Source organism: Malaya genurostris, chromosome 3 (assembly GCF_030247185.1).
Source record: "Malaya genurostris strain Urasoe2022 chromosome 3, Malgen_1.1, whole genome shotgun sequence".
NCBI lineage: Eukaryota > Metazoa > Arthropoda > Insecta > Diptera > Culicidae > Malaya > Malaya genurostris.
The window spans coordinates 2,748,026-2,773,358 of NC_080572.1; the positions used below are offsets into that span (position 1 = coordinate 2,748,026).

Genomic DNA, 25,333 nt, shown 5'->3' on the forward strand with positions numbered 1-25,333 from the left:
TAACAACTGTTATTCATAGGTGAGCTAGTAATATTTTTTCCCGGCTTTTTCCACTGAAATCAAATTCCAGACTTTTTCGCGGTTTTTCCCGATTTTCCCGGTCACTTGCCATACTGTTCTTTGGAACCAACTTTTATGGTATTAAGATTACTTCAAAATTGGGATGTCAAATCAAATTTCAAGTGACTGTAGATAGGAATTAAAACGTTAGTTACGAATCGTTCAGCGTGATCGGAGAATGAAGAGAATCTGATGAAATTGTAACAAATAACTTAGATTTGTTAGGTGGATTAAGAATATAATCTATACAATAATGTTTGTAACGCCATAAATTCGGAACTACTGAACGGATTGCCACCAAACTTGGCACAAATACTTCTTGTATTTCAGAGATGATCATAAGCGTATTTTTATGGGGGGAGGGAGCGTAGCAAGTGTCATTAACAAGGAGGGGTCATGAAAAAAATCATATAACTTGACGAAAATCGATATTTTTTAGGATCTTAGAAATATTTTGCTTTCCGTAGATATGATTTAATGGGGGATGGATGTATCAAGTGCCTTTAAAAACGGATTGCTATCAAATTTGTCACAGATACTTCTTGCTCTTCAGAGATGATCATTAGGACATTTTCAGGGGAGAAAGTGTGTAGCAAGTGTGGTTATTTAACATGGGGGGAGAGGGTCAGTGGCTCAATTTATATAATTTGAAGAGTATCGACATTTAGACTAAAAGGTTTTTGAAAATAAATTTTCATCTCTCATTTTTTGTAAAACAAAAAAAAATGGAAGGAATTTCAAGGTCGTAGTATTGCTGTTGTTAATTTGTATGCAACGCAATTTTCTTTAAATAATTTCAAAAGATCTGGTTCCATTTTACCAGGGAATTCGAAGAACTATGGAAAAATAATCCTTATCTGCCTATGAAGGCGAGTGTAATTAACTCTCAGCATAACTACGAAACATCTAAACAAACGGTCAGCATGTTTGGTACATGTTCGATATTTTTTGAAATGCACAGATACTTTCTACGTCATGGAAGAAATTTGTTGTAAGTTCACTGACAAAAAGGAAGTTAAATCAAAACAGATTAGAAAATTATTTTGAGGGTGAGAGAGTGGAGTAAGTGTCCCGAACATGGAAAGTGAAAGGGAAAATTGATTGGGTTTTACGAAAAATTGGTACCTCTTTACGAGTACAGTATATTTCTAGCAACTGAGAGTGGTTCACAAAAATATTCACAAGAGGGAAGGGGAATAAGTATTCTCAACAATGATTTGAATTGACGAAATCATACAATCAAGGTGCATTTTATTAAGTAAATTGAGAAAACTGTCGGCTCAAGGTGATGAAAATAAGTTTACAACAACATTTATATTAACTGAATCGTTATTCTATAGGTTTTCCTCTCCAGTGAACGACCAAGTGGTTGAAGTCGGGGTAAAATAAATTATATAAAAAAGTTATTCTATAGTAGGAATGTAGTTATGATGATAAATAGTCTTTCGTTATAAAATAATCATTATTAGATGGAAAACTTTGAGCGATTACGTGGAAATAATGATGTCATAAACATTTTTATAAAGAGGATGGAGTAGCAAGTGTTTATAGCCATGGAAGCCAAAGGTATTGTAGATCGAATGTTACAAGTACATATACATATGAAACTCGGAGGTTACTAAGAAGATATTTATTTTAAATGTTCCTAACAAATATGAAACTGACCCATTTTGTCGAGAATACCATAAAAATTGTGATTTTTGTGAGATCTGAGATGGGACACTGATCATTCACAATCTGAACATGAACGGAGTATTGTTCAATCGGGTTTCTGTCTAAATTATGTTTTACTACAATCAGAGTACATATTTCACTAAGCAGGACAACTTCGATTATTTTTTTTCTGCCTTCCCTTCACGAAACATTTCCGAGCAACGTCGGATAATTCAGCTAGTTTTTTATAAAAGAAATGCGAATGATTTCCAGTTTCCGGTTATAAGTGAATTTTCAGGTTTATTTCCAACAAAAGATGAAAGTAGAAAAACGCGCCAAACCAGTTAATCGGAAAATACCCTGTAAATCGTCTAGAGTTTTATTGCACACTTAAGCAGTTAGGTTGTGGGAATTCTCACTGCTGCTGCCGCTTACTAACGAAACCACAGGACACCGAACACCCTCGAACGGTAGATTGCCCGACCAGAGGTACCACCTTAGTAGAATCACGTTCGCTCTCGTTCGTCGTGAATCCGAAGTGCCTTGCATCATTTCCGCCAAAGTCGTCCTGTGAGACCGCGCTGCATACAAAATTTCGATACCATTAAAAACGGCTACAAACCGCACCCATCCAAGCAACCCGCAGCCAGCAACAGCAGCCCATGCAGGAAGACGTATGACGACGATGAAGCGCCGCCAATATGATGATGATGACGGTGCAGTATATCATCATATCATGAGGCAGTGGAATGACCGCGCAGAGGGACTGAAGAGGGTGGGTGATGATAAACAACAGCGTAAATCGGCCCACCCAAAAGCCAAAAGGTAGCATGATTCCTGACTATACTGAGATGGTGCGACGGTGCCGCTACAGCTGCTACGGGGAATGATTATGCGGTGGGAAACGCGGGATGCTGCAGCAGTGCAACCGAGGGCTAGTTTTCTGCATCATCAGCACCGTTGTAATAATTGTTATGGTCAGCGAAACATTCTGATGTTGGCGGGTGCTTGATCAGCAGCAGTCGTCGTATCGCCACCTGGCGGCGGCTGATGGTGTTGCACTCACACAATAGTCTGTCAGGCTGGGTTACTCCAGGAATTGTTTGTTGTTGGGATAAAAAAAGTAGCATAATTTGATATTATTTTTAGACTTACACGAATTTTTGAGATTCTCACTTGCAAAGAAAGAAAAATGCCTAATTCATTCAATATGCGTAATGCATCAGGAAAACTATCATTAGTGAAAAAACATAAATTGCTTCATTTCATTTTGTGCAGCGTGTTGCAAACGATCCCGTAATAGCAGCAGCAGCAGCACAATATCACACAACCCTGGAAGACGAGCAGGAAACAGTTTTCCCTTGTTTATCGATAGCTTGCATTTTTCGAACGGTGTGAGTTGTGGAATGGATGGGGAACGCAGGACGCAGAACGGTATGAAACCGCAACCAAAGCAAAAGCAGGTCATAACAGAATACCTGGCGCGCTGGTGGTGTTATTGCAACACCTGACGAAATTTTCTCGTTATTCATCTACCCAAACAGCGTTCGATGTTCGATATTCTCGCTTCTCACGTTTGGTGGACCCGGCAGCGGCCGAACGACGGTGGTGCTTTTTCAAAGGACCCCTGTCCGAAGCAATCCGGTGTGTGCCGGGTGTTAAAATTTACTCTAGATATTCGATTTATTTCGAGTGGAATTTTGATGCTATTATCCAGAACCACTGACCAACCCGCCTGCTGCTTGGTTTCTGCATGCATCCTCGAACGGTTCCGTTGGGACGTTTCTGAGCGGTCGATTGGCCAAATCCGAATTGGTGGAATTGGTGGTTAGGCAAAAAGCGAGAAAAAGATGTGACTGTATCCAACCGGACCGGACCAACGGGTCAGTTTTGGACTGTGGATAAAGTTGCTCATTTTATTGCGGTCTGTAATTATTTTCGGCTTCCGAGTTAAGAAGATGAATTATGATGCACTGGGCGCTTGCAAACTGCATTCGGGAGAAAGTAACTTCTGAAATGTGGTACAGTCAGGTAAGGCTGCCGGAATATGGTTTCAACTAATCGGATCAGTGCAGTTAAGGCGAGAAGTTTACTCTTCATCGGAACTAACGAATGGGTAGCTTTTGCCTGCGGTAGATTGCACATTTGCATACGTACTCTGTGTGAGTGATGGTGAAATTGGACAGGCTTTAAATATCTCTGCAGAGTGTGAAGAGTGAATTCGGTTTCCTGGAGGTTCGTTAGCGTCAGTTGTTCCAAGAGTTTGTGACCGCAAAATCATCGCCATCGCAACCCTCTCGATTCAGCAGAAAGAGAAGAAGGGTAAGACCGCAGTTGAACCGTGTCTATGACTACGAGGCAGACAGGCAAGAGACCACTTGGCATTTCACCGGTTAACCGCAGATTCAAAATTAACAGTATTGCATTTACATGTCCATCAAATTATCGAACAATTACCAGCGCATAAACACGTGTACCGACAAGAGGCGGACTGTCGTTCCCGGTATAATAAAACAGAACTGCTGCATTGGTAGGGCAATTAAATTGAATTGAATTAAAGACTTAAATCAGTTTACATGAAACGAACGCACGTGCGTCCCAGAGCCCCAACAAGAGTACAATGCTCTGAAGCTGTCGAGTGCTCGAATCCAACCTCGAGAATCTAGTTGAGCATCATCTTCATCCCCATCATCGTCATCATCAGCTTTCGTGATCCGATCAGAACTCGTCAGCAGTTGAAGCACATACGAAAGCAATTTGCTTTAATTTATATATATATATATCTCTCTCTCGTTTCTCATCTCCGAATCAGTAACCGTGGCTCAGTCTGCCTGATTGTCCCTAGGTCAGTCTAGGATCGTACCGTCCGTCCCTCTAGCCCATAAGTTATTTTCAAAGGAACTGGAGCTGATGGTTTGTGGTTCGTTCAGGTTGTTTTCAGAAGTGAATTATAAAACACATTAGTGTCGAATGGATCCTGCAAAATGGCTTAGGATCTGAGGCTGCTGCATTTTTCGAGCGGCAGTCGAAACATTCTTCAGCAATTAGGTAATTGGGATTTAGGTTCGGAGGGTGATGAATGCTAAATGTTTTGAGCATTAGTATTTTTCATTGCTTGTGCCAACCTGTCGGAATGTTGCAAATTGATGATGATCACAGAAAGAACCGGAAAGCACGGCCCGTTTGATGTGAGATATTTACTGGGAAATATTTTTGGTTGGGCAGTAGTTTCACACAAGCTCGGCATTTTCCAATTCTTTTATTAGATGTTTCTGGATGCTTACAAGCCATTGAAATATGGCCTTTTAGGGGTGATATAACAGTTCAACTGTTATGTACTGACGAGTCGAAGACAATACCTTATGATAAAAAAGAACCGGAATTTTCATTTTAAAATTCCCGCGCTTCTCCAATCGGTGAACTTTTATTCTCTCAACGTTGGCAACACTTTTATCCACATTCTGTCAAATTCTGACGCATATCATACGATTAGTTTTGGTTTGGCGTCTATACAAAGAAGTTGAAAAATTTTCGTGTGGCGATTTTTATAATGGATGAAAATTTAGAACAACGTGCGTGCATCAAATTTTGTGTTGCAGTGTTCCGAAACGTTGAAAATGTTAGAAAAGGCCTTTGATGAATCGTGTCTAGGAAAAACACAGGCATACGAGTGGTATAAACGCTTCAAAGGTGGTCGTACAAGCTTGGATCATGATGAGATCCCTGGCCGCCCAACAACATCTGTTACTGAAGAAAACATTGAATCGGCGAAGCAAATCGTGTTGCAAAATCGTTCTGTACCGATTAGAGAGATTGCTGTGTTGTTGGGCATCTCTTATGGATCAGCCGAACACATTTTAACTGATGTTTTGGGTTTGAAACGCGTCGCTTCTCGGCTGGTGCCAAAAAAGCTGAATTTCATTCAAAAACAGCGTCGTGTTGATGTGGCCAAAGAGATGATTTCCAACGCAGATCTATGAATATGACGTCGAAACCGCACAACAATCGACCGAATGGCGCTTCGAAGGCGAGCCGTTGTTCTAAATTTTCATTCATTTTTTAAATCGGCGCACGAAAATTTTTCAACTTCTTTGTACAGACGCCAAACAAAAACAAATCGTACGATATGCGTCAAAATTTGACAGAATGTGTATAAAAGTGTTGCCAAAGTTGAGAGAATAAAAGTTTACCTATTGGATAAGCGCGGGAATTTTTAAATGAAAATTCCGGTTCTTTTTTGATCATAAGGTAAAATATAGAAAACGGTTATGTGCCCTGTGATTCATCGTCATTTTTGTATAAAACTATTTCGTGGCGTTAAAACTTGTGCATATGTTCTGAAAATGGATCATGAAAGTCCATCATATTTTCTCGTTTTTGCATTTCGAAGTTTATTTGATGTCAATAAATGCTACGGTATAGAACATCATAATGGTGGCCGTGAATTTTTGTTTTAATGCAAATTACACTTAACCTAAGAAGCAATTAATCAAATAGCCCACAACAAATGTGTCATAAATGTACTTTACAACCCTCAAATTTACTCTGAGTGAAACTGTCATCCAATGAACACGCATACACACAAAACTAGATTTATGAAAGAACTTGCTGACCCGTCGAACTTCGTCTCGCCCAAAAATTATTTGTTCCCATTTTTGTGTTCGGAGACACAAATTCGCTTTTGCCCAAAAATTAAATATCACCCAAAATTAATGTGAACATGTGTACAGCTTTTAGGCATCGATAATGTTTTCTCAGAACTTGTTCTGCACGTTGCCAAAAAGTGGATATTATTAGATACGAAGGAACTTTTGGTGACTTGGAGAGACGACACTTACATTTTAAGTTGATATTGATCTTACCAATTTGAGCAAGATAGCTTTTATCTTATCAAAGAACGCTCTCTAGCCATTCTTCACACGATTCAATCAGTGCCATCAAAGAGAGACGGATATCATCTCTTAGTAAATTCCACACAGCGCCAATTATTCCATGTTAAATGAACCATGCCGGTTTTTTGTTGCTGCGATGATATCCGTCTCTCTTTGATGGCACTGATTGAATCGTGTGAAAAGTTGCGAGTGAGCGTTCTTTGATACCATAAAAGCCATCCTTGGTTCAACCGAAAGAATTAGTTCTATTGAACCGTTCTTTCGTTCTTCTTTTTTATATATCATTTATTTTATCCCGGTTTTAGGCTTTTTGGTTTCGTTCTTCTGAAACTTTGTATGTTCCTTCGAAAATAATATGAGAGCTACAGATTGTAGATTCAATAATAGTGAGTACTTTTTGCATGTATTTCTACCAACAATCATTTTCTTTTTATACGTTATCAAAGGTCACGAATGTGTGTAACTTCTACCAGATTCCTCAAACCAGCAAACATTACAAAAAAAACGCAACTAACTTGTATACATTTTCAAAGAATTCGATTTTTTCATTCATTTCTATATAGAGAACTATCATTCTGAAATAATGAACTGCGGTAGGGTATAAATAATGAAAAAAATCATTTTAGCGATTTTTTTAGCACTATCGTTCAACAAAATAAACTCAAACGTTTTGCATAATACAAAGCATCATTCGAACAACATTTAGTAATTTTTTCGTGGAAAAATATTGAGAAATAAGTAGGTGAAGAGGAATTTTTGAGAACGCTTCTTGAAAATCATGATTTGCGGTGTCCACTGTATCTCAGCGCAGACTAATCAGAAGTCAACAAAGCAAAGCAGTAGAGTTAGAGTAGATGTTTTTCTAGACCCCAACGTTTCTGTTTGTTTTTAAAATTTTTGGAATTTTTGTGGTTGTTTAAAGTGAAAACTACGATTTTTCACGAAAAAATCCACCATGCTATAAAACCTCCCCAAAGTAACAAACAACAAAAAGGAAAACGTTGGGGTCTGGTTTTTTATACGTAGAAAGTGTGTGCAAAATTTAAAAAAAATTGGTACAGTAGTTTTTGAATGACGATGGACACGGACTTTCAAAACCTGCTTACGAGAAAAACGCGCTTAAAGTTTTTTGTCTATATAATCAATGGAAACAATTTATTACTCAAGCGAGCCCGTTTTCAAAACATCATATTTTTTCTTTTATAATTTGTTATAATGAAACATCTCAAGAATGTTTTGTCAAGTTTTTAAGTCAGTCGAAGCAGAAATCTGGGGCCTGTGCGCCAAGCTCTTACTTCTTCGCAGTATGAGATCGGCAATGATAAAGGCCCATAACTTGCTGAGTTTTGTTCCGAAAGGCTTGAAAATTTTACAGAATATTCTTGAAATGTTTTACTATAAGAAAATATATAGAAAAAATAAATCATTTTTACAAATGTGTTAGACCCCACCCGCCGGTTACAAATTACTGCCAAATCCTTACAATTGTTGAACGAAACATGGGATGTTGGCCCCATCTCCAACGGATTGTGTACCATAAAACCTGTGTGGGACAATACGATGTTTCAAAACTTTTATTGAACTTCTTACTTAAACACAAAATGGAGTCTTGCCTCCAACTTTTGATTTGTTTAATCACGAAAATCATAGTTTACTAAGATTAGAGCTAGTCAATTTTTTCCCGGCATGGCACTAAAATTCCCGACTTTTTCCCGGTTTTTCACGGTGAAACGAAAATCCCAACTTTTCCCGGTCACTTGCCACCCTGTATATTGTATCATAGTATATCTATATCTATATCTATATCTATATCTATATATATATATATATATATATATATATATATATATATATATATATATATATATATATATATATATATATATATATATATATATATATATATATATATATATATATATATATATATATATATATATATATATATATATATATATATAAATGCAGAGATCATTCTTTGTAATCGCATCACGTAAGAACGGATGGACGGATTTACATGATTCTTTTTTGTTTGAATAGTTTTTACCCCCACCGGGATCGTACATCAAAAAAGTTAAGAAAACTTGTCGCAAAAGTGGGAAAAATCCATACAATTGTTTTGTGTGGACAATGGAATTTTCCGTTGAAAAAGTTATCAATGTTTGCTAGATCTACGATTGATGTTTGACGCGCAACGAGTTGCATAAGTGTTTGACCGTCGAAGAAAAGAATACTAGATCGTTGAAAAAATCGTTTGGCGCGCTACGAGTTATTCGTCATTTCGAGCCACGTGCTTAATTGGGTATCAAAATTATTGCTTACCATATAACACAATGACGGAATGACTGTTCTAGAAAACCGCTGTAGGCAGGAGTAAAACTTCTGATATAATTTACAAGTTGATGAATTGTGTTCAATCAAGTCAAATGAATAGTATTAGTCATCGCGAGCTCGAGTTATCATTTCAGAAAAATTTTGAATGAATCAATGAAAAGATTGCACTAAGGTCAAACTGAGCAATTTTCCTTGCAATTTGCTTCCTAATGATTTAGATTAGACTAAGCGCACACAATAAGTGGCAATTAGATATCAATGATTAGTTGATAGTTCAAGATGATTACCATAATGGATTGAGACTGTTATATTTATATTTCATATTCATATTCTGTGAAGAATGTTCAAATTGGTAGGATCAATATCAAATTAAAATTTAAGCGTCGATTCTCCGCAAAAAAAAAGTTCCACAGTACACTAAGGTCTCTTTTTACACGGGGGTTACGTACCGTGTTAAAAAAATCCGTGTAAAATAAAACCGTGTTAATTGCGGAAACCGTGCAAAAAAACCGCGTGGAAAATTTGACGTAATAATTCCAAAAACCGTAGATTTGAGTATTTGTTTGTTTTGTTTTTGATAATATGTAACTGTTTTTTCACAATAAAAACGGAAATCTAAAAACCAGCCTGAGGTTCAGACCAAATTGGCTCAAATGGCACGTTCCCCTTGATATAGACACATTGGATGACAAATTAAAATTAGAAACACTCAGGAAACACGTTGTACGAGAATCGAAATAATCTAAATGGCTCATGCCTATGTTTAATGAATTCGGTTTTCAAAAGAACGATAATACGTACAATTTAGAATGTTCGACTGAAGAAGTACTAATAATACCACCCATAAACACTTTGACTGCAAATAAAGCTTGATAATAAGTTCTTTTCAATTCCGAAGTTGCGATGTGTAGTAAACACTAAAGATCTTTATAGTAATTTTTTTAATTAAACTGAGTGGGAAGGCATGGGTATTGGATGAAGATATATGCACGCAGCGACAGAATTAAAGGGGAAGAATTCATAGAGATGAATATGAATCAAATTAGAAAAGGTATTACTATGTGTCATGCTGAAGCAACTCATTTCATCGGCGTAAATCATAATACTACTAGAGTTATATTTTTCAAATGGGTATAAAATACTGTAGTGCTCGATATGATGAAGAGTTGAAGAGATTAGTAAATCCGACTATTTCTTCAACGCTACGAAATTCTCGATCATATCAATGACGATGCTGACATCATACACCACAACTGAGCGGAAGAGACGTTGTCGTGTAATTTACAACAGGGATTGAAGATCTGAAGACTGATTAATCATTTTATGGAACGACAGTCAATGATCTCGTGAATTATTGAGTGAATGATTTTAGTTAACTTTTAAACTTTAAATTAGCTCTAATAATCGTTTTCTTACAGACAACCTATTCCCTTTTAAAAAATTTTCTCAAAAAACAAATGACAGTGATTTTTAAACTCTTGTCAGAAACCGTGTTAATTGCGAAAACCGCGTAAATAAAAACCGTGTTAATTCCGAAATCCGTGTAAAAAAAGCCGTGTATAAAAAAACCGTGCGAAAAAATACCGTGTAAAAAGAGACTTTAGTGTACATGAAAAATATTCACTTTAACGCTCTAAAGTACGCGTGGCACATTTTAGCAACTTGAACATACAGAATAAGTTCTGAGAAAGCTTTCTCGCAGCTTAAAAGCTGTACAAGGAATTGCTTCAAAGTTTGTTCTGTTGCGTCGGGTGAACATTCAAGTGTGAGTAATTCCTTAAAAACGGACTGTTCAGAATGCTTTGTATGCTGTTTAAGACAAATTTTTTTTACGGACTTTTGGTTACTTGGGCTAAATACAAATTGTAAATATATTATACTCTACCGAATGAACAACTCTAGAAATTCTTCAACATTGTGCTAAGTTTATCAATACAACATTATGGTTAGTGAGCTTTTTTTATCGATTACCTGAAGTAAGAGTCACATCAGGAACGGAAAACGTGACACTTTATATCCATTATGTTGAAGCCATTAGAGAGGGATCTCCGGTCAGTGCATTGATTCAAATGATGAGAGTCGGTGAGGATGCTCATTTGCTCTATTTTTACTTAACACAAGTTTTCCACATTTTCACATTTTTGGGCTAAAGCGAATGTGTGTCGAATTTGATTGATTGTAGGTTAATTATTCAGCAAAATATTGGAGAGAAACGTTAACCACTTAGTCGTTTGACAGTTCTGCTCTCCGAAAACATAAATTCGAACAAATAATTTTTGGGCGAGACGAAGTTCGACGGGTCAGCTAATTACATAATATTAATTAATATCATGTTATATCACGAAGAACAGATATCCAACGGACATTCATGCGTGCAAAGTTGTGTGCAACGGTGGTTTTTAACGGATTTTCACTTGTATGCTTTACACAGCTTTTTGAAACAGTGTGTACTAGCTTGGATGTCTGTTCTCTGTAGTTATATTATATCATATCATGTTTTGTATTGAATTATATTACACTAAGGTCTTTTTTCATGCGGTCTTTTTTATGCGGTTTTTTATGCGACTTTTTTATGCAAATTTTCAGAGTTATGCCGTTTTTTTTATGCGGTACGTAAGCTCGCATAAAAGAAGACTTCAGTGTATATTATATTGCAGTATACTGTATTGCATTATGTTATGTTATATTTTATTTTACTATATTATGTTACATTGTATTGTAGGATATTATATTATATTCTATTATATTGTATTATGTTTATTGAATTATATCATATTGTATTGTTTTGAATTGCAATAGTATATATTATATTGTATTATGCTCAATTATATCGACATTAGGACGGGCAGGAAGTGCATCAGGGTATCTTACAAGTGATTGACTGGATGATGGAGTGGATTACCTGAGTCACGTGGGGGAAGCTTTGTGTTTCTCCCTGAAGGTCTGAAATGAGTAAGACGCACCCTTCCTTCTAACAAACAAACCATCAGGCGGGTTTAAGCTGGTATAGCGAAATCCTTTATTATATTGCTGGATGTTCTTGCTGGAAGGCGCCGGGTCCTCAAAACCCATTTTGGCCCTCTTAACAGCAGTTATACGATAGCTATCTGATAATCAAATTCGGATCTACTGCGTAAGTCTACCCGCATACATTGGTAATGCCTTGAACTGATGGTGGCTTCACACATACATACATACATACATTCGCATCTCGGGACAGGAAACCTTTCCGGTTGCAGAGGAAAGTGGTAGTCTTCCCCAACACACGGCATATTTACATTTTGTATGAAATTGTTTTTCGTGTCACCCTATGTTTTTCAATGTATTGCAATTTGCAACTAAAATCTCATTGAAGCATCTCTGTTAAATAATGGTAACAGTAGATTTCAGCAGTCTTACAATCAAGTACAGATTTGTCGACACGTGACTTCGAACAACTGTAAGGATGACGACCAAAACCAGCATTCAACACCAAAGTCAGAATGGTTTGTTCCTACCTTTTGGTTTCAATTAAATTAGAACCTGCCCTTGTTCGATGACTACGATAACAACGACGATGAATCCTGAATCACAAATTCGGGACAGACATGGAGCAAGCACTACCAGGGATGAACCGGATTGACCAGATTCCTCGTTCCTCTTGCTTGCTGGTCTGGTCTAATCGATTGCCAAAGCAAAGCACAAACCACAAAAGTGTACCGCACATATTTTCCCAATTTAGAATAACACCGATTCCGGACCGATGTACCATGTAATGGAGTGTCTGAAATTTATGTTTTCGTAATTTTCCCTCGACATGGTTTTGTACAAAATCGAACTTTTTTCTCACTTTATCTGCACTTTGTTCTCCCATTCGGACAGACATCGGATTGGATCGGTTTTTTTTCGTTATTGTTGTTGTTATTGTTGTCGAATGAAACAGGAAAAAAAATAAATAAACAGAAAAGTAATGTCAGATGGTCGGTGTCAAGTCTGAACGGTCCAAGTGTGCGGGGATTGTCGTAAATCGTAGTTCACTCTGATACAACGCCGCCGCTCTTTGGGCGGACAGAAGTGTCGAGGATGGACAAGGACATGTGTCGTGTAGACCGGGCATAAAATTTACATACGTACGTGTACCATTTCGATGTAAAGTGTAGAGATTTGGTGCCTTTTGCTTGCGCACAAAACTGCAACGGAAAGCAGTCCTGCACCTTCACGCTTCCAGTTTCCAAATCGTTGCAAAAACCCAATTCAAGCACTTAAATTTTCCGCTTCATTCCAGCTGCCAATTGAGGGAACAGACTGCATCAGCAATAGACAGGCTAAACGTTCTATGTTTCTCTCTCTCACTCTGTTTTACTATTCACTCTGAGGTCGAATATCCTTCTCCCCATCGTTTCTTGGCTGCACTGTACCACACCTTATCATCATTTGTATCTCTATTGCGATTCTGGCCTCTGTGCCTTCCTTTTGCCGACCGGCGGAACAACAATCGAGTGATAGCACAAGAGCTATGCTTCCTTCGACGATCGAATATTTGTGTTCGGTACGTGTGTGCACTGACTGTACGAACATTTCCAGAATAGTTCACCATCCGGCGGCGGCTCCGCAGTCACTCAATGGAAGATCCAAACATGGCCTGCTTGTGTGAAATGTACATCTTTTTCCCTTTTACATCTCACCTCGTGTTGATGTCCTGCCTCCACCCTTGGCTGGATTAGACTTTTGGAATAATCAAGAAATACCTCCACAACACTCTTCCATCCCTTGTCCTTAACATTGGATGGTTCTTCGAATCCGATGACACAATTTAGAATGTGTATGCGTGTGTATGTGTGTTTGTGAGCGTGAGCATACATGAGTGGGTCGGTATTTGCCAGAACGGGAAGATAAATTGTTGAGGCCGCAAAATTTACAATTATTTAATCAATAGGAAAGATAAACAGCAAACTGGCACTTGGGAGCTATGAGTTTTGCAAGGGTAAAGGGATTTTCACTCAATCGATGTTTTATGTCAATCTAGTGAGCTATGGGACGGTTGAAGGTTTGAAGTTTGACAGAATACTGAACCATGGTAACTCGGTTGTTGAATGGTCTGGGAATCGAATGTATGTTGTTTTGCTTGAAATGGACGAGGGCAGGATATGTTTTTATCGCTCAAGAGGTTCTTCGATTGAATTGAGAAATAGAGCGTTAGCAACTGGCAACAAACTGAAGAATCTGTTTGTTTTCGTACGTCGGGAATCATTTGAGATTACGAGCCAGTCAACCGACGTCTTTTCTAAAATCGTGTACCTGCTTTTATATGTTAACGATGTTAATCAATTTTGATTAATTTTTCTTAAACTTTAAGTTCTGTACCGTACATGGAATTTACTATGAAAGATTGATCGTTCGAAAAGCACCCCATAAAATTTTCCTACTCGCTATGGCAAAAGCAAGTCAACGCACTAAAGAGAATATGACGGAGACTAGATTACTACGGATTACTGCTTTTTGCAAGTTTCAACCTAATTTCTACCTGTAAGTCAGAGTGTTCGAGTGTTTGTGGTGCAAGTATTTTATCAGACCAAAGTTGTTTTCTAGTCGAACCAAATTAACCAAAAACGAACCACTGGAAAGTGATTGTGCCTCGTGGTCGACCTTTCCGCTGCTTGTCCTCTGCGAGGCAAGGTTTGTTACATAAAATATATCTAATTGTATAAATAAATGAACGATCTCTATCTCTGTACGAGAAATGGATGGCTTGTTCACACAGATACAAGCCGAGCAAACAAGTCCTCGGACCAAAAGGACCGAAACAAACGATATTTATGCATGCATAAGTACCCATCCCGACAGCCTTTCATGTAACAAGCTCAACACACCGGCACCGCCAACTCTTGCTCATCAGACGGGCTGGAATTTATGCACATCGGATGACCCGCTGTCTCGGGTTCCATCGTCCGTACCTTTCCCAATCCCGACTAATGTTTGCCAGCCAGCTGACACGAAGCAAAGCTCACACGAAAGCGGCGCACACACATGAATCTGGCCGTATTTTTTGCACTCTGCCCTGGGGCTCCTCAAGACGATGACGACGATGGATGCTGCTGTAGGAAGAAGAAATCCTTGCACGTCAATAAGTTCGCTCGATGTCGGTCTTGTTGGCTTTGTGCTCACAAGAAGTTCTCAAGATGTTCCATGTTACACATCTACTCCCTTCGTTTCCATTTCCCTTCGGCAGTCGTACAAAAAGTTTAACTTTTTGTTACAAAGTAGTACTCGCATTCATCTCAGCAAGCCATGCCTGTTCTATAAAAGTTATATGGCAACAGTGTTAGCCGGTATTAAAGTAGGGGCGAAAAATACAAGCCTGTTTTACTTTTTTAAAAAAAAAGATCGAAAAATTACCTAATTTTTTGATCCAGTGTAAGAAACCAATGCCAAGTTGACGGTATAGGAAGGCGCTAAAAATCGGGGCTATTGTGCATCCATGTCACAAAAGATGGGATGCTCATGCACCCACAGAAAATTATGGAGCTTTCGTTCATGGGAAAAAGGCTCTGACAGACGAGTGAGTTGTTTATAACAATTTTCGTACAACGATGCACTCAAGTGGGCAGGGATGAGCAATTTGTATAAATGGAGCAAAAGTAGCAGGACCATAAAAAGCTACTCAGCTTCGTTGTTCGTCCCGTTGGTCGGGATGAATCACACCGAGCAGAAGACAATGTGCATTAGTTTAGTTCAAAACCCTAGTACTGAGTGACGAAACGTGGGAAGAATTTTCCACATTGTTAGTTCGACATGGTTTTGGGATATTATACACAACAACCAAGCACAGCAAGCCAATGCAGTTGATAAAAGCTTATGAGTGAGACAAGGTATAGTGCGTAGTGCCGGGGTGGATTTGGGCAGGAACGGTTTATTGCGGTGAAAAAGCTCGTTTGCTTGATCGGAAAAGAAGGGTTTGTACACACAATCACACCGAATGTAGGCTGTTTGAATCGGCATGCGTTGATGATGCATGCATAGCTTAAAAAATGTTTGTGAATTTACATTTTTTTCTAGCTTTTATTTTGAGCATGAAAATAAATCTATAATTTCTTAATCACTGGACATTAACACAACCTTGAGACAGATTGAATGATGCTACAACAGTCCCAGGGCCTTTTGTCTGACAAAAGGAGGCAACAATGTTCCACTGGGATATGTTCCTTATCTTGAGTATGCCGAACTTGTCAGACATTGCCCATGCTAGAACAAATTCTACACTATGTAAGAGAAGCGATCTACTATTCAAATGATTTTTTTTCAGTATGCAGTTAACATATAATGACCGAATCATGTCCTCTATCGTATGGTGTGGAAAACATTGTCCAAAATCTCCACACCTAGTAGTTAAGTTGCAGGTTAAATATAGCTCTTTCTTGGATTACACTGTAGAATGGTTGGTACTTTCTCAGACATTCGTTACTTTCACTCAGTGATAGAAACAAACCGAGCAGATTAGAAAAGTTTGTTTTTAGTAAATCATGTTATTTCCAGATTCAGTACTAATAATCGTATGTAAAGCTTCACTCATGAAAAATTATAAAAGAATGTAGTACCAAGACCGAAGCTGATACAATACGAAATTCTCTCCTGCCTAAGTGACAAATTCTCAGGCAAATTTGCAATAGAAGATACGAGTATCTTTCGTTGTAAATTGGTTACCGTAAAGGAATCTGTTGATTGGGTTATAAGCTATCCTATCATCTCGATAGACGGGAACCTATCATTTCGATGATTCCTACAGCGTTGCTAGTGTTCATTTGGGCACCATAGCCTAGTTCGTCCGGTATGGAAAGTGTGGAGCCTTGTAAGACATGCTAGGAAGTTTCATTTTTTTTCGAATACTAACGATGCATTCTCATAGACGACGAAACGTACGAGAGGCAGCTTCCCGAACTAAACCAGTAGTCGAGGTGATGCCCTACCAAGCCGAAATTTGTCTTTGTCGATGAATACACAAAAAAGTTTATGATATCTGGCAAGGTATTTCAAGCTGCGGACAAAAGCCCTGGGTATTCGTAACAAACAAAGATTATGGATATCCGAATGAACAAGCAGAAATGCCTGGGCAGTTGTCAAACATGAGTTGAAAAGAGAGAGAGTAAAGATGTAGAGACGATGTAACAAAATGGCCGCTCAGATTAGCCAACAGAGTTTCCAAAATGTGATGAATGGTGTTCCAATAAATGCTTGGTATTTCATCAATCCCAAAATCTGAATATTGTTTTTGTTTTTTTTTTTCTTTAAAATACAATAATTTACCTTCATTTTTAGTACTGAACATTGTTATTTGATTACCATTGTTCCGAAATAAATCAGTTTTTTTTTAATCATAGAAATAGTTGATTTTAAATCATAGAAACAGTGATATGCATTTTAATAAAAGAAAAATCCGGATGACAATACAATTACAATGATGACAATGTGTTACAAAATATACAGATAAAACTATTTTGTGAATTTACCTCAATTTTCATGAACGTATTTGGAGCAGGCAATTCATTTCATTGTTTGAATAATACAGCCTTGTTCATTGAAAAATAATCGAATTCCAATTTTACATACATTCCAGTTATTTTACATCGTTCGTGGTTTCAAATCAGATTTTCGATTCAAATTATGTCTATTTCATAGTACTATTGATTTACATGTCGGGTAAATTTCATTATTTTCTTGTGTAGTAAGATGGGTAAACTGTCAGATAATGTCAAGTTTAATTTAAACAGATTGAGATTTGTATAGTCGAAAAACATTAAAAAAAATGATTTCAAACTAGGTTCGAATAAAAAGTTCTACGATCACAAACTACTGTGGGCAAAAAGTAGTAAGACTTTTGAATTATATTTCGCGCGGAAACCTTATTCGTCGAAAGTTCTAGGGGTCTGTCCAAAAAAGACGTCACGCCGCCAGGGGGAGGGGGGTGTTTCATAAAACGTGACCTTTTGCGACAGGGGGAAGGGGGGAGGTTTTCGGAATGTGACGTCCAATATTTTCAATGAGCGCATTTTTGAAAGACCTAATAATATTACTGCTTTGCCGTATTTCCGGAAAAAATCTCCACAATAAACGTTTACATTCTATAGGAAAACGTGTATTTGTTGATGTAAAAGCTTCTTCTTGTAAATTCGGAAATGAATGATGCAGGAAATAATTTCTGTTGTGATCAGCAAAAGTGCACGGAGGAGCGACTAAATTAGCGAAATTAATAAATTTTGCCTAATATGAGTAAAAAAGAAAAAGATGCTTTCAAACGGTTTAACTTCAGTTATGCACTGACAATTTTTTCAGTAATTTGATTTTCTAGCATTGATAATAGTATATCATAAGAATTTCTCTTATCTGATATTGATGCATTTTATTCAATTGTACTAAATTTGAAAAAGGGCGGGAGATCAACGATTTCAAACGTAGATCATGTCATGTCTTATCTTGATCATATGTGATTTTCCTCCACCAACATCAAAGCTTATCGAATAATCCAATGATTGAACTTACATAAATCAAGAATCATTTTAGCTCAAAATCACTACCCATTGTGTGACGGAAGATCAGTACCGATATTGATCGATGTGATTTAAAATTCACTGATCAACTGATCATGAAAAGATTCTCCGGCAGTGATCTCGTTTTGATGAGGTTTTGGTCTTTATTTTGTCAGCCCTGTATGCTACACTAAGGAAATATTATTCTTTACCTAAAACAATAATATATCTGTGTACCCCTAGGAGGAATAAAACAGATGATTCAAATGTTTCATCAAGTCCAACCAAATACTTTTGTTAATTTATATAATTGATATTAATAAAATATTTTCGATGATTTTGTAGTTTTAGGGATATTTTATAATCTAATGACAGCATGTAATAAATCGCTTTTTCCCTCATATTTGTATGGTTTGTCATACATATTGAGAATGTATTGAGATGAATTTTATTTATTTTGAATTCGTGGGGGGGTCTTTGCTTCTGTGACAATTTGTGACAAAGGGGGGATGGGGAGTCAAAAATCGTCAAAAAAGCGTGATGTCTTTTATGGACAGCCCCTAGGTTGGTATGACTGTCAGTCACATCAAGTGTCACGTCATAATATTCAGTATCAGTCTGTCTTTCTGAAGTAATAAAAATGCAATCGATGTGATTTTTACGATGAATAAAATTATTCAACAAAGAAGTTCCATGATTTTTTGTGAGGAACCAGATTTCTGGTACCGAAACGTTTAGAATGTTGCAAAAGTTGTTCAAAGAAGGTCGAGAACGCGTTGATCAAAAATCAAGGTAATGTTGATAGTTTTTTTCTTTGATTATCGAAGTGAGGTGCATTCCGATTTCCTTCCGACCGGCCAAACTGTCAACAAGGAATACTATTTGAGTGTTATGCGTCATTTGTTCGAAGCTATTCGTAAAAGAGGACGTGAATCACTACGCGCATAAAAAGGCTATTTCAGAAATTGAGTTTAACAATTGCTTCGAGGATTGGAAAAAATGTTGGCACAAGGTACAATTGGGGCCTACTTTGAGGGAGACGAAATAAATTTGGAAGAATAAATGAAGATTTTTGAAATTATGAACAAAGTCTTACTATTTTTTGCCAACATCAGTAAAATTCTATTAAATTTTGTCCAAGTGCGACTTTCGGTTCCGAAACGACAGACTATCAACTGAACTCACTTCATGTTCTCGGAGATGGCTCAACCTAATTGCACAAACTTTGGCTCAAATGAAAGGTCTCCTGGTCTCGTGAACTGTTATTGAATTTTATTTGCATTATTACTTCAGCTCCGAAATTACAGGAATTTATACCGTCATTTACTGTAACGATTTAAAAAAGTTAATATTCCTCTAAGTTCGCCTCGAAACTGTTTTGTTTCGTAGATTATGCTTGTCATTGGTGAAATTTAAGGAAAAGAGTTTAGTTTTTTTGCCTGTTCGCGTTTCCAAACTGCTGTTACAGCTTCTCGGACCAAACAACTCGTACTCGGATAAAGTATCGTACTGCATTCCTTTTCTGCCGGAGATCCCAAACAAAAGGAAAGGTTCAACATGGTTGGCACAGATCTACATATCCATATATTCGTTCGTTTTGTTTGTAAATGTAATCATTTCACGCACTTTTTTAACCATCTCCGAAAAACACGACCAGCCTCCAAACCCCAGAGCACGGTAAAACCGTGTGCGGCTTTGATCGTATCACTTTCACAAAGCAGTTGGCTGTTTTTTCTGCTGTCACTGAGATCGAGATAAAAGCAAAATTTTTCGGACTCGACTGCTCAGTCATATAGTAGGCTCTGCCGGTCCAGCGTGGTGTCGTAACAAAGCACGTGCACACTTTTCCCATTACCGGCATCGGTTGCTACGTCTGTAGTAGACTAGACAGTGCACGGATTTCTTCACTAACTTTTTTTGTTGTTTCAATTCATAACCTAAAGAATGCCATTTCAGTTGCGTTCGCTCGAGGGATGGTTCAAGCAGTGAAGCGCTTGACAAGTGTAAAAATAATCAAATTTCAAGACATCGAGAGGATCAGACACACAGGTCGGCCAAAGGCGTGCAACCTACACGTGCCGAAGCATCGAAACCAAATAGGTGGAAAATTATTAAATGACTTGCGAGGCCTGACGAAGCTGTCCATCAAAAAGTAAACGGGGACCGACTTGACAGAGATGCAATCTGGATCATGTTGCTCTCTAGCGACGGTGCTGTGGTTGCATAATTGAATATACCAGTGGTTAGAGGTGCGACCAGTTCTCCCCAGGGGTGCACTTTGGTGAAGTAATATTTTCTTTCCCAATGTCGCACGAAACGTGCAGTCTCTGTGGTCGCAGTATTTGAAGAACGTGGTCAAGAGGGTATGACTACTTTTTTTTTACTAATGATCGAGCATCTGCCATCCGTTGGCCAAGTGGTTCCAGTCCAGCGTTAAAAAAACAAAAGATTTTAGATCTCTATGATCGATGATTGGTATGCAAATAGCGGAAAGTAAACGAAACGAGGACATAACAATTAAAACGACTGAAGTGAATTGACAATTGACACATGTTCCATCTGCTGATACATCGAGATGTACAGCGTTGTCCGCGTAGCTGTCGAATGTTGTTTGATAGCAAAATGGACGAGTATCCCTAGTAGTTGAATTTATCATCCGCTATGCTGCTCACGCTAATCAACGTGATGCCCTTCGCTGCATCACGCAAGATTGATCATTAGAACCTCGTTTCACCCGGTTTAGTTCGTGCTTTTTCGTTAGATCTCTTTCCACCGGAAATCGAGAAATTCTTTGAAATTCAATAACCAAAACAAAAGTCACCTGAACCCAGCCGTGGTGGATCGTTTCGTGGTACCTATAAAAAAAAGCATTCGAACGGAAAGCTTTTCGCTTGATAACTTTTTTCCACCTTCTATGTTTTGGTGAACACCGAGATCCAATTTAAAAATAAGAGCGAATGTTGATGTTTTTGATCATCTGACAGAGACACAAAACACGCTACCGAACGCCATGAGCCGAACCATTATGATTCGGTACAGCAAAAGCAACAACATCATGATGGCCTTCTCGCTATGAACCATCGAACGGTACCTGCAATCGTCAGGTGTTTCGACTTCAATTGACAGCAGTTTTAATTAATTTTCGATACTCAGAAATAGAAACGCCTCACGCGGTGCTTGGTCCTGGTCTAGAGTACTGCCCTCTACCATTCGGCACTAGTACTACTGCTCTAGCGGCCATCGTGGGTGGCATCTGTTTGTTTTGCATTCGCGTTAAATAATTTATCAAAAGCAAGTTCTCGCACTTTTCTGTGCGCTGTTGCCCCCGCCTGTTGGTGTCACTTTTCAAGAGGGCTGACGGCGGGGTCCGTGGTAATGTGATCTTCAAATATTTACCCTATCACAACGTTTATTCATCGTCTTTGGTTTTTCAGCTTGCCCACCGAAGCAGAAAGAAGAGACCAGGGTTCTGCATTATAACAAGAGAGAGAGAGAGAGAGAACTCACCTAGATTTCCGCTCGGAATGTACACGTTGCCCGACGGCGTTCGCACCAGACACGACGGTTCGAAATCGACGCCTAGCTCTGTAGGGTTACCGGTGACACGACCATTCATCCGATTCATTGTTGGATTACGCGGTGGTACATCTGGTGGAGCTGAAGGCGGAACTCCGTCCAGGAGGCAGCCTGTGGCAAAGAGAAAATTTTATATCATGAGATGGAAGTTTACAAGTGTCGTCGATTCGTCGGCATAAACGTAAGTGATGAAAGATTTAAAAAATCACATTACGCACTATTTGATATGGATGCACATGTAGATTTAGGGTCAATACTGGAATGAAAAAAGTAATACTTCGGTCAAGTGTGCGATAGAACCAAAAGTTTCTAATCTACTGCTAATAATTGTTTCCATGCAACCAATAAGCATTCACATTAGCAGTAAAGTAGCGTTATATGTTTTTTTTTCCGCGAGCAATGAAACATTTCCAAATCAAAACGCGCGAAATCCGCGCGAAGTTGAAAACTAAAACGCGCGATATTCGAGCGAAGCGTTTACACCACTATTTTTAAGCAGGTGTTACTTTTCGCAGAACTTAAAAATCCACTTTAATATAATCTAATAATCTGCATAAGTTTGTCATATAAACACAATAAAAAATTCCGCATACAACGCGTCACTTTGAGAAACCCCATGAAAACGATTTCATTTTAATTTTCCATCTTTTTCGATGTCCTTATATATTCTCTGATGTACGGAAAATGTAGAAGCGAAAATAAAATTGCCCACAATTTGGTGTTTTTGAAAGCAGTTCAACAGATTTCTGCGAAGACATTTTTCTTTGTTTCAAGATCTTCTTGTTCGGTAAGCTTTTCCTTCTCGGTAAGAAGAATCCTAAGGTAGACCACATCAGGATGATCTGATTTGGTCTTTATATTTTCATTTATTTATCGCCTCCTGTTTGGCTTTTGTTTTCTAAGACAGCGCCTTCTCTTGTTGTCTGATTTTACGCTGAATGTCTTTCTTTTTCTTCTCATCTTTTATTCTTTTATTTGGAGCAGGGAAAAGCCCACTGGAGTCAGTTTCTGTCAAACTTGCTCTCCAGTAGGCATAAAACCTCCTCATCTTTGGCATCAATAGATTACAGTCATTAAAATGATACATTTCCTTAAATCTAGTGCTTCTATTATAATTAAATCTAATAAGACAATAACATGATTTCTTGATAACATTACGTGATAAATGAAAGCCGAAAGAATGGAAACATTTGTTATATATGCGGCACATGCTAGTAATGGACTCTTTATATCCATAATTAGTTCTAGTATAGGGAATCCGATGAAAAAATAGGATCGAAGATTACGACGTCGAATGTCTAATTGTAACAATTGCAATAGCTCGGAGCAATCGATTCGCGACTGTAGTAGGTTTGCCACAAAACTAGCCTTACAAACATCGCGACGGACAGATAATAAATCGAGACCAATCAGTTCGCAGCAGCCATGGTAACTCGGTAAGTTTAAAGGATATCTTAACACCTAAACGCTCGGGTAGGGATTTTCAACGAATTTATTTTTTCAAAAATTCATAGCTCTTGATACAGTTGATCAATTTTGATGCGTCCAGTGTAAAAAAAACCAGATTTTCTTCTAGTCCATGCTGACTCATACGGAGCCGCAGCGGTCCAAAAACACCGGAATTATTCCAGATCACGTTGGGGTATGTCTGTTCTGCCGCAAGGAATACAATACAAGGAATTCTGTAGTAACGCGGAAAATAAATCCTAATAGCTTAGAGGCTTTGGAGATAGTAATCTCTATTTGCCCCTTGGAATTTAACTTGGAATCCAGAAAAACACCCAGGTCCTTAACCATACTTTTGCGACTAAAAGAGTTTGCTGAGCATTTAGTGGTATTTAAAACCATTTTGTTAATGTTACACCAACGACATCGGCGAACGATAGTTTCATACACTTGATCGAAAAATTAGGATCGTTGAGATACAATATAAATACAAACGGTCCAAGGTGACTTCCTCGAGAAACTCCAGAGATAACAGCAAATGGTGAGGTTGTACAGTCTCCTATTTTCACTATCATTTCACGACCAGCTAGATGTGATCGAAGACAATCAGAAAATTATCCGTTCAATCCCAGTCTACTTAATCTGGGGATCATTATGTGATGATTGATTTTGACGAACGCAGCAGAGAAATCGGTGCACACTGAGGTCTTTTTTTTCATTATTTTTACGCGGATTACAACAGATCTCGACTTTTCATGAATTTTTAAAACCTTTGGCATAAAACAATTTGTTCGAAGTTACGCGGTTTTTTGCGCGGTTTTTTACGCGGTACGTATCCTCCGCGTAAAAAGAGACCTCAGTGTATATAGCATCTACTTGTGCTTGAAAAGAACGTAGGATGAGGGAAGTGTAGGTTACTAAATTTGTGGAAGTTGTACGCTTTGGCATGAATCCATGCTGAGTCTCAGATATGTAGACAGAGCAATTATGTGTTTTAGAATCCAGAACTATAATTCCAAAATACTTCGATACAGTGCACAAAGCAGCAATTCCACGGTAGTTGGATACTTTTGTAAACTGGAAACACACAGGATCACAATATCTCCCATATTTCACGAAAAATTCCAGAACGCAAAGAGCAATCGAAAATTGTTGATAGTGGAAGCAATAAACTGTTAGAACAATTTCTTATCATTACGAATGGAATTCCGTCAGGTCCAGCACTAGATAAACGTTTAAACTTTTCCTTCTTCGGGCATGAAATGCCCAACTCGAGAGCAGAAAATTGAAGTTTTGTCCACTGAAGAAACTATTTGCTAGAGTCGCCCTCCTCGTAAATTTTGGGTTTTATCAAGGTGAAAATTCATCGATTCGGCCAACTCGACTAATTACTGAAACGTCCGCATATCTTTAATTTTTTGGGGTTTCATAAAATGAACTTTGCTTTTTGAAAAAATGATTCTCAAATGTGAATTTCGCGGAAACCGCGAAATCCTCGCGACAGTAACAACCCTGCAATTATCATTGTCACTGGCCTCTTCGTAATACAAATTATAACTTTAGATGCAATCACGATAACAATTTTTCACTTTTCTTAGGAAAAAAAACTGACTTAGATATTTTTAATACATGTATCCACAGGCTGTTCGAAATATCTGAGGGATCATGTTTTTTTTCACCTCCAGTAATGGAACCATGAATTTGTGATGATATCACACGAAGCAGCTCTTGTTTCACCTGTTTTATCATATGATGGACACTGTGGGATATGAGAAAAATGTCACTTAGTTACCATTTCTCTATTTTCATTACACGCTTGGATTGGCTCAATACGTAGAGCGTTACAAATCAGAGTTCGGTGTTACGGAAGTA

The 25,333-nt window shown here is 38.0% G+C and overlaps 1 protein-coding gene across 7 annotated transcripts in view; it reads right to left on the bottom strand.

The window, feature by feature from the left end:
* The window catches only part of LOC131434255 (teneurin-m), a 335,106-nt gene that overhangs the window by 178,928 nt on the left and 130,845 nt on the right, over positions 1-25,333 (bottom strand). For all 7 annotated transcript variants that reach the window (XM_058600918.1, XM_058600919.1, XM_058600920.1 and 4 more), the window contains one exon: positions 21,947-22,126. In XM_058600918.1, the coding sequence (XP_058456901.1) occupies positions 21,947-22,064 (118 nt within the window). In that variant the 5' untranslated portion in view covers positions 22,065-22,126. The remainder of the gene's footprint in view (positions 1-21,946; positions 22,127-25,333) is intronic.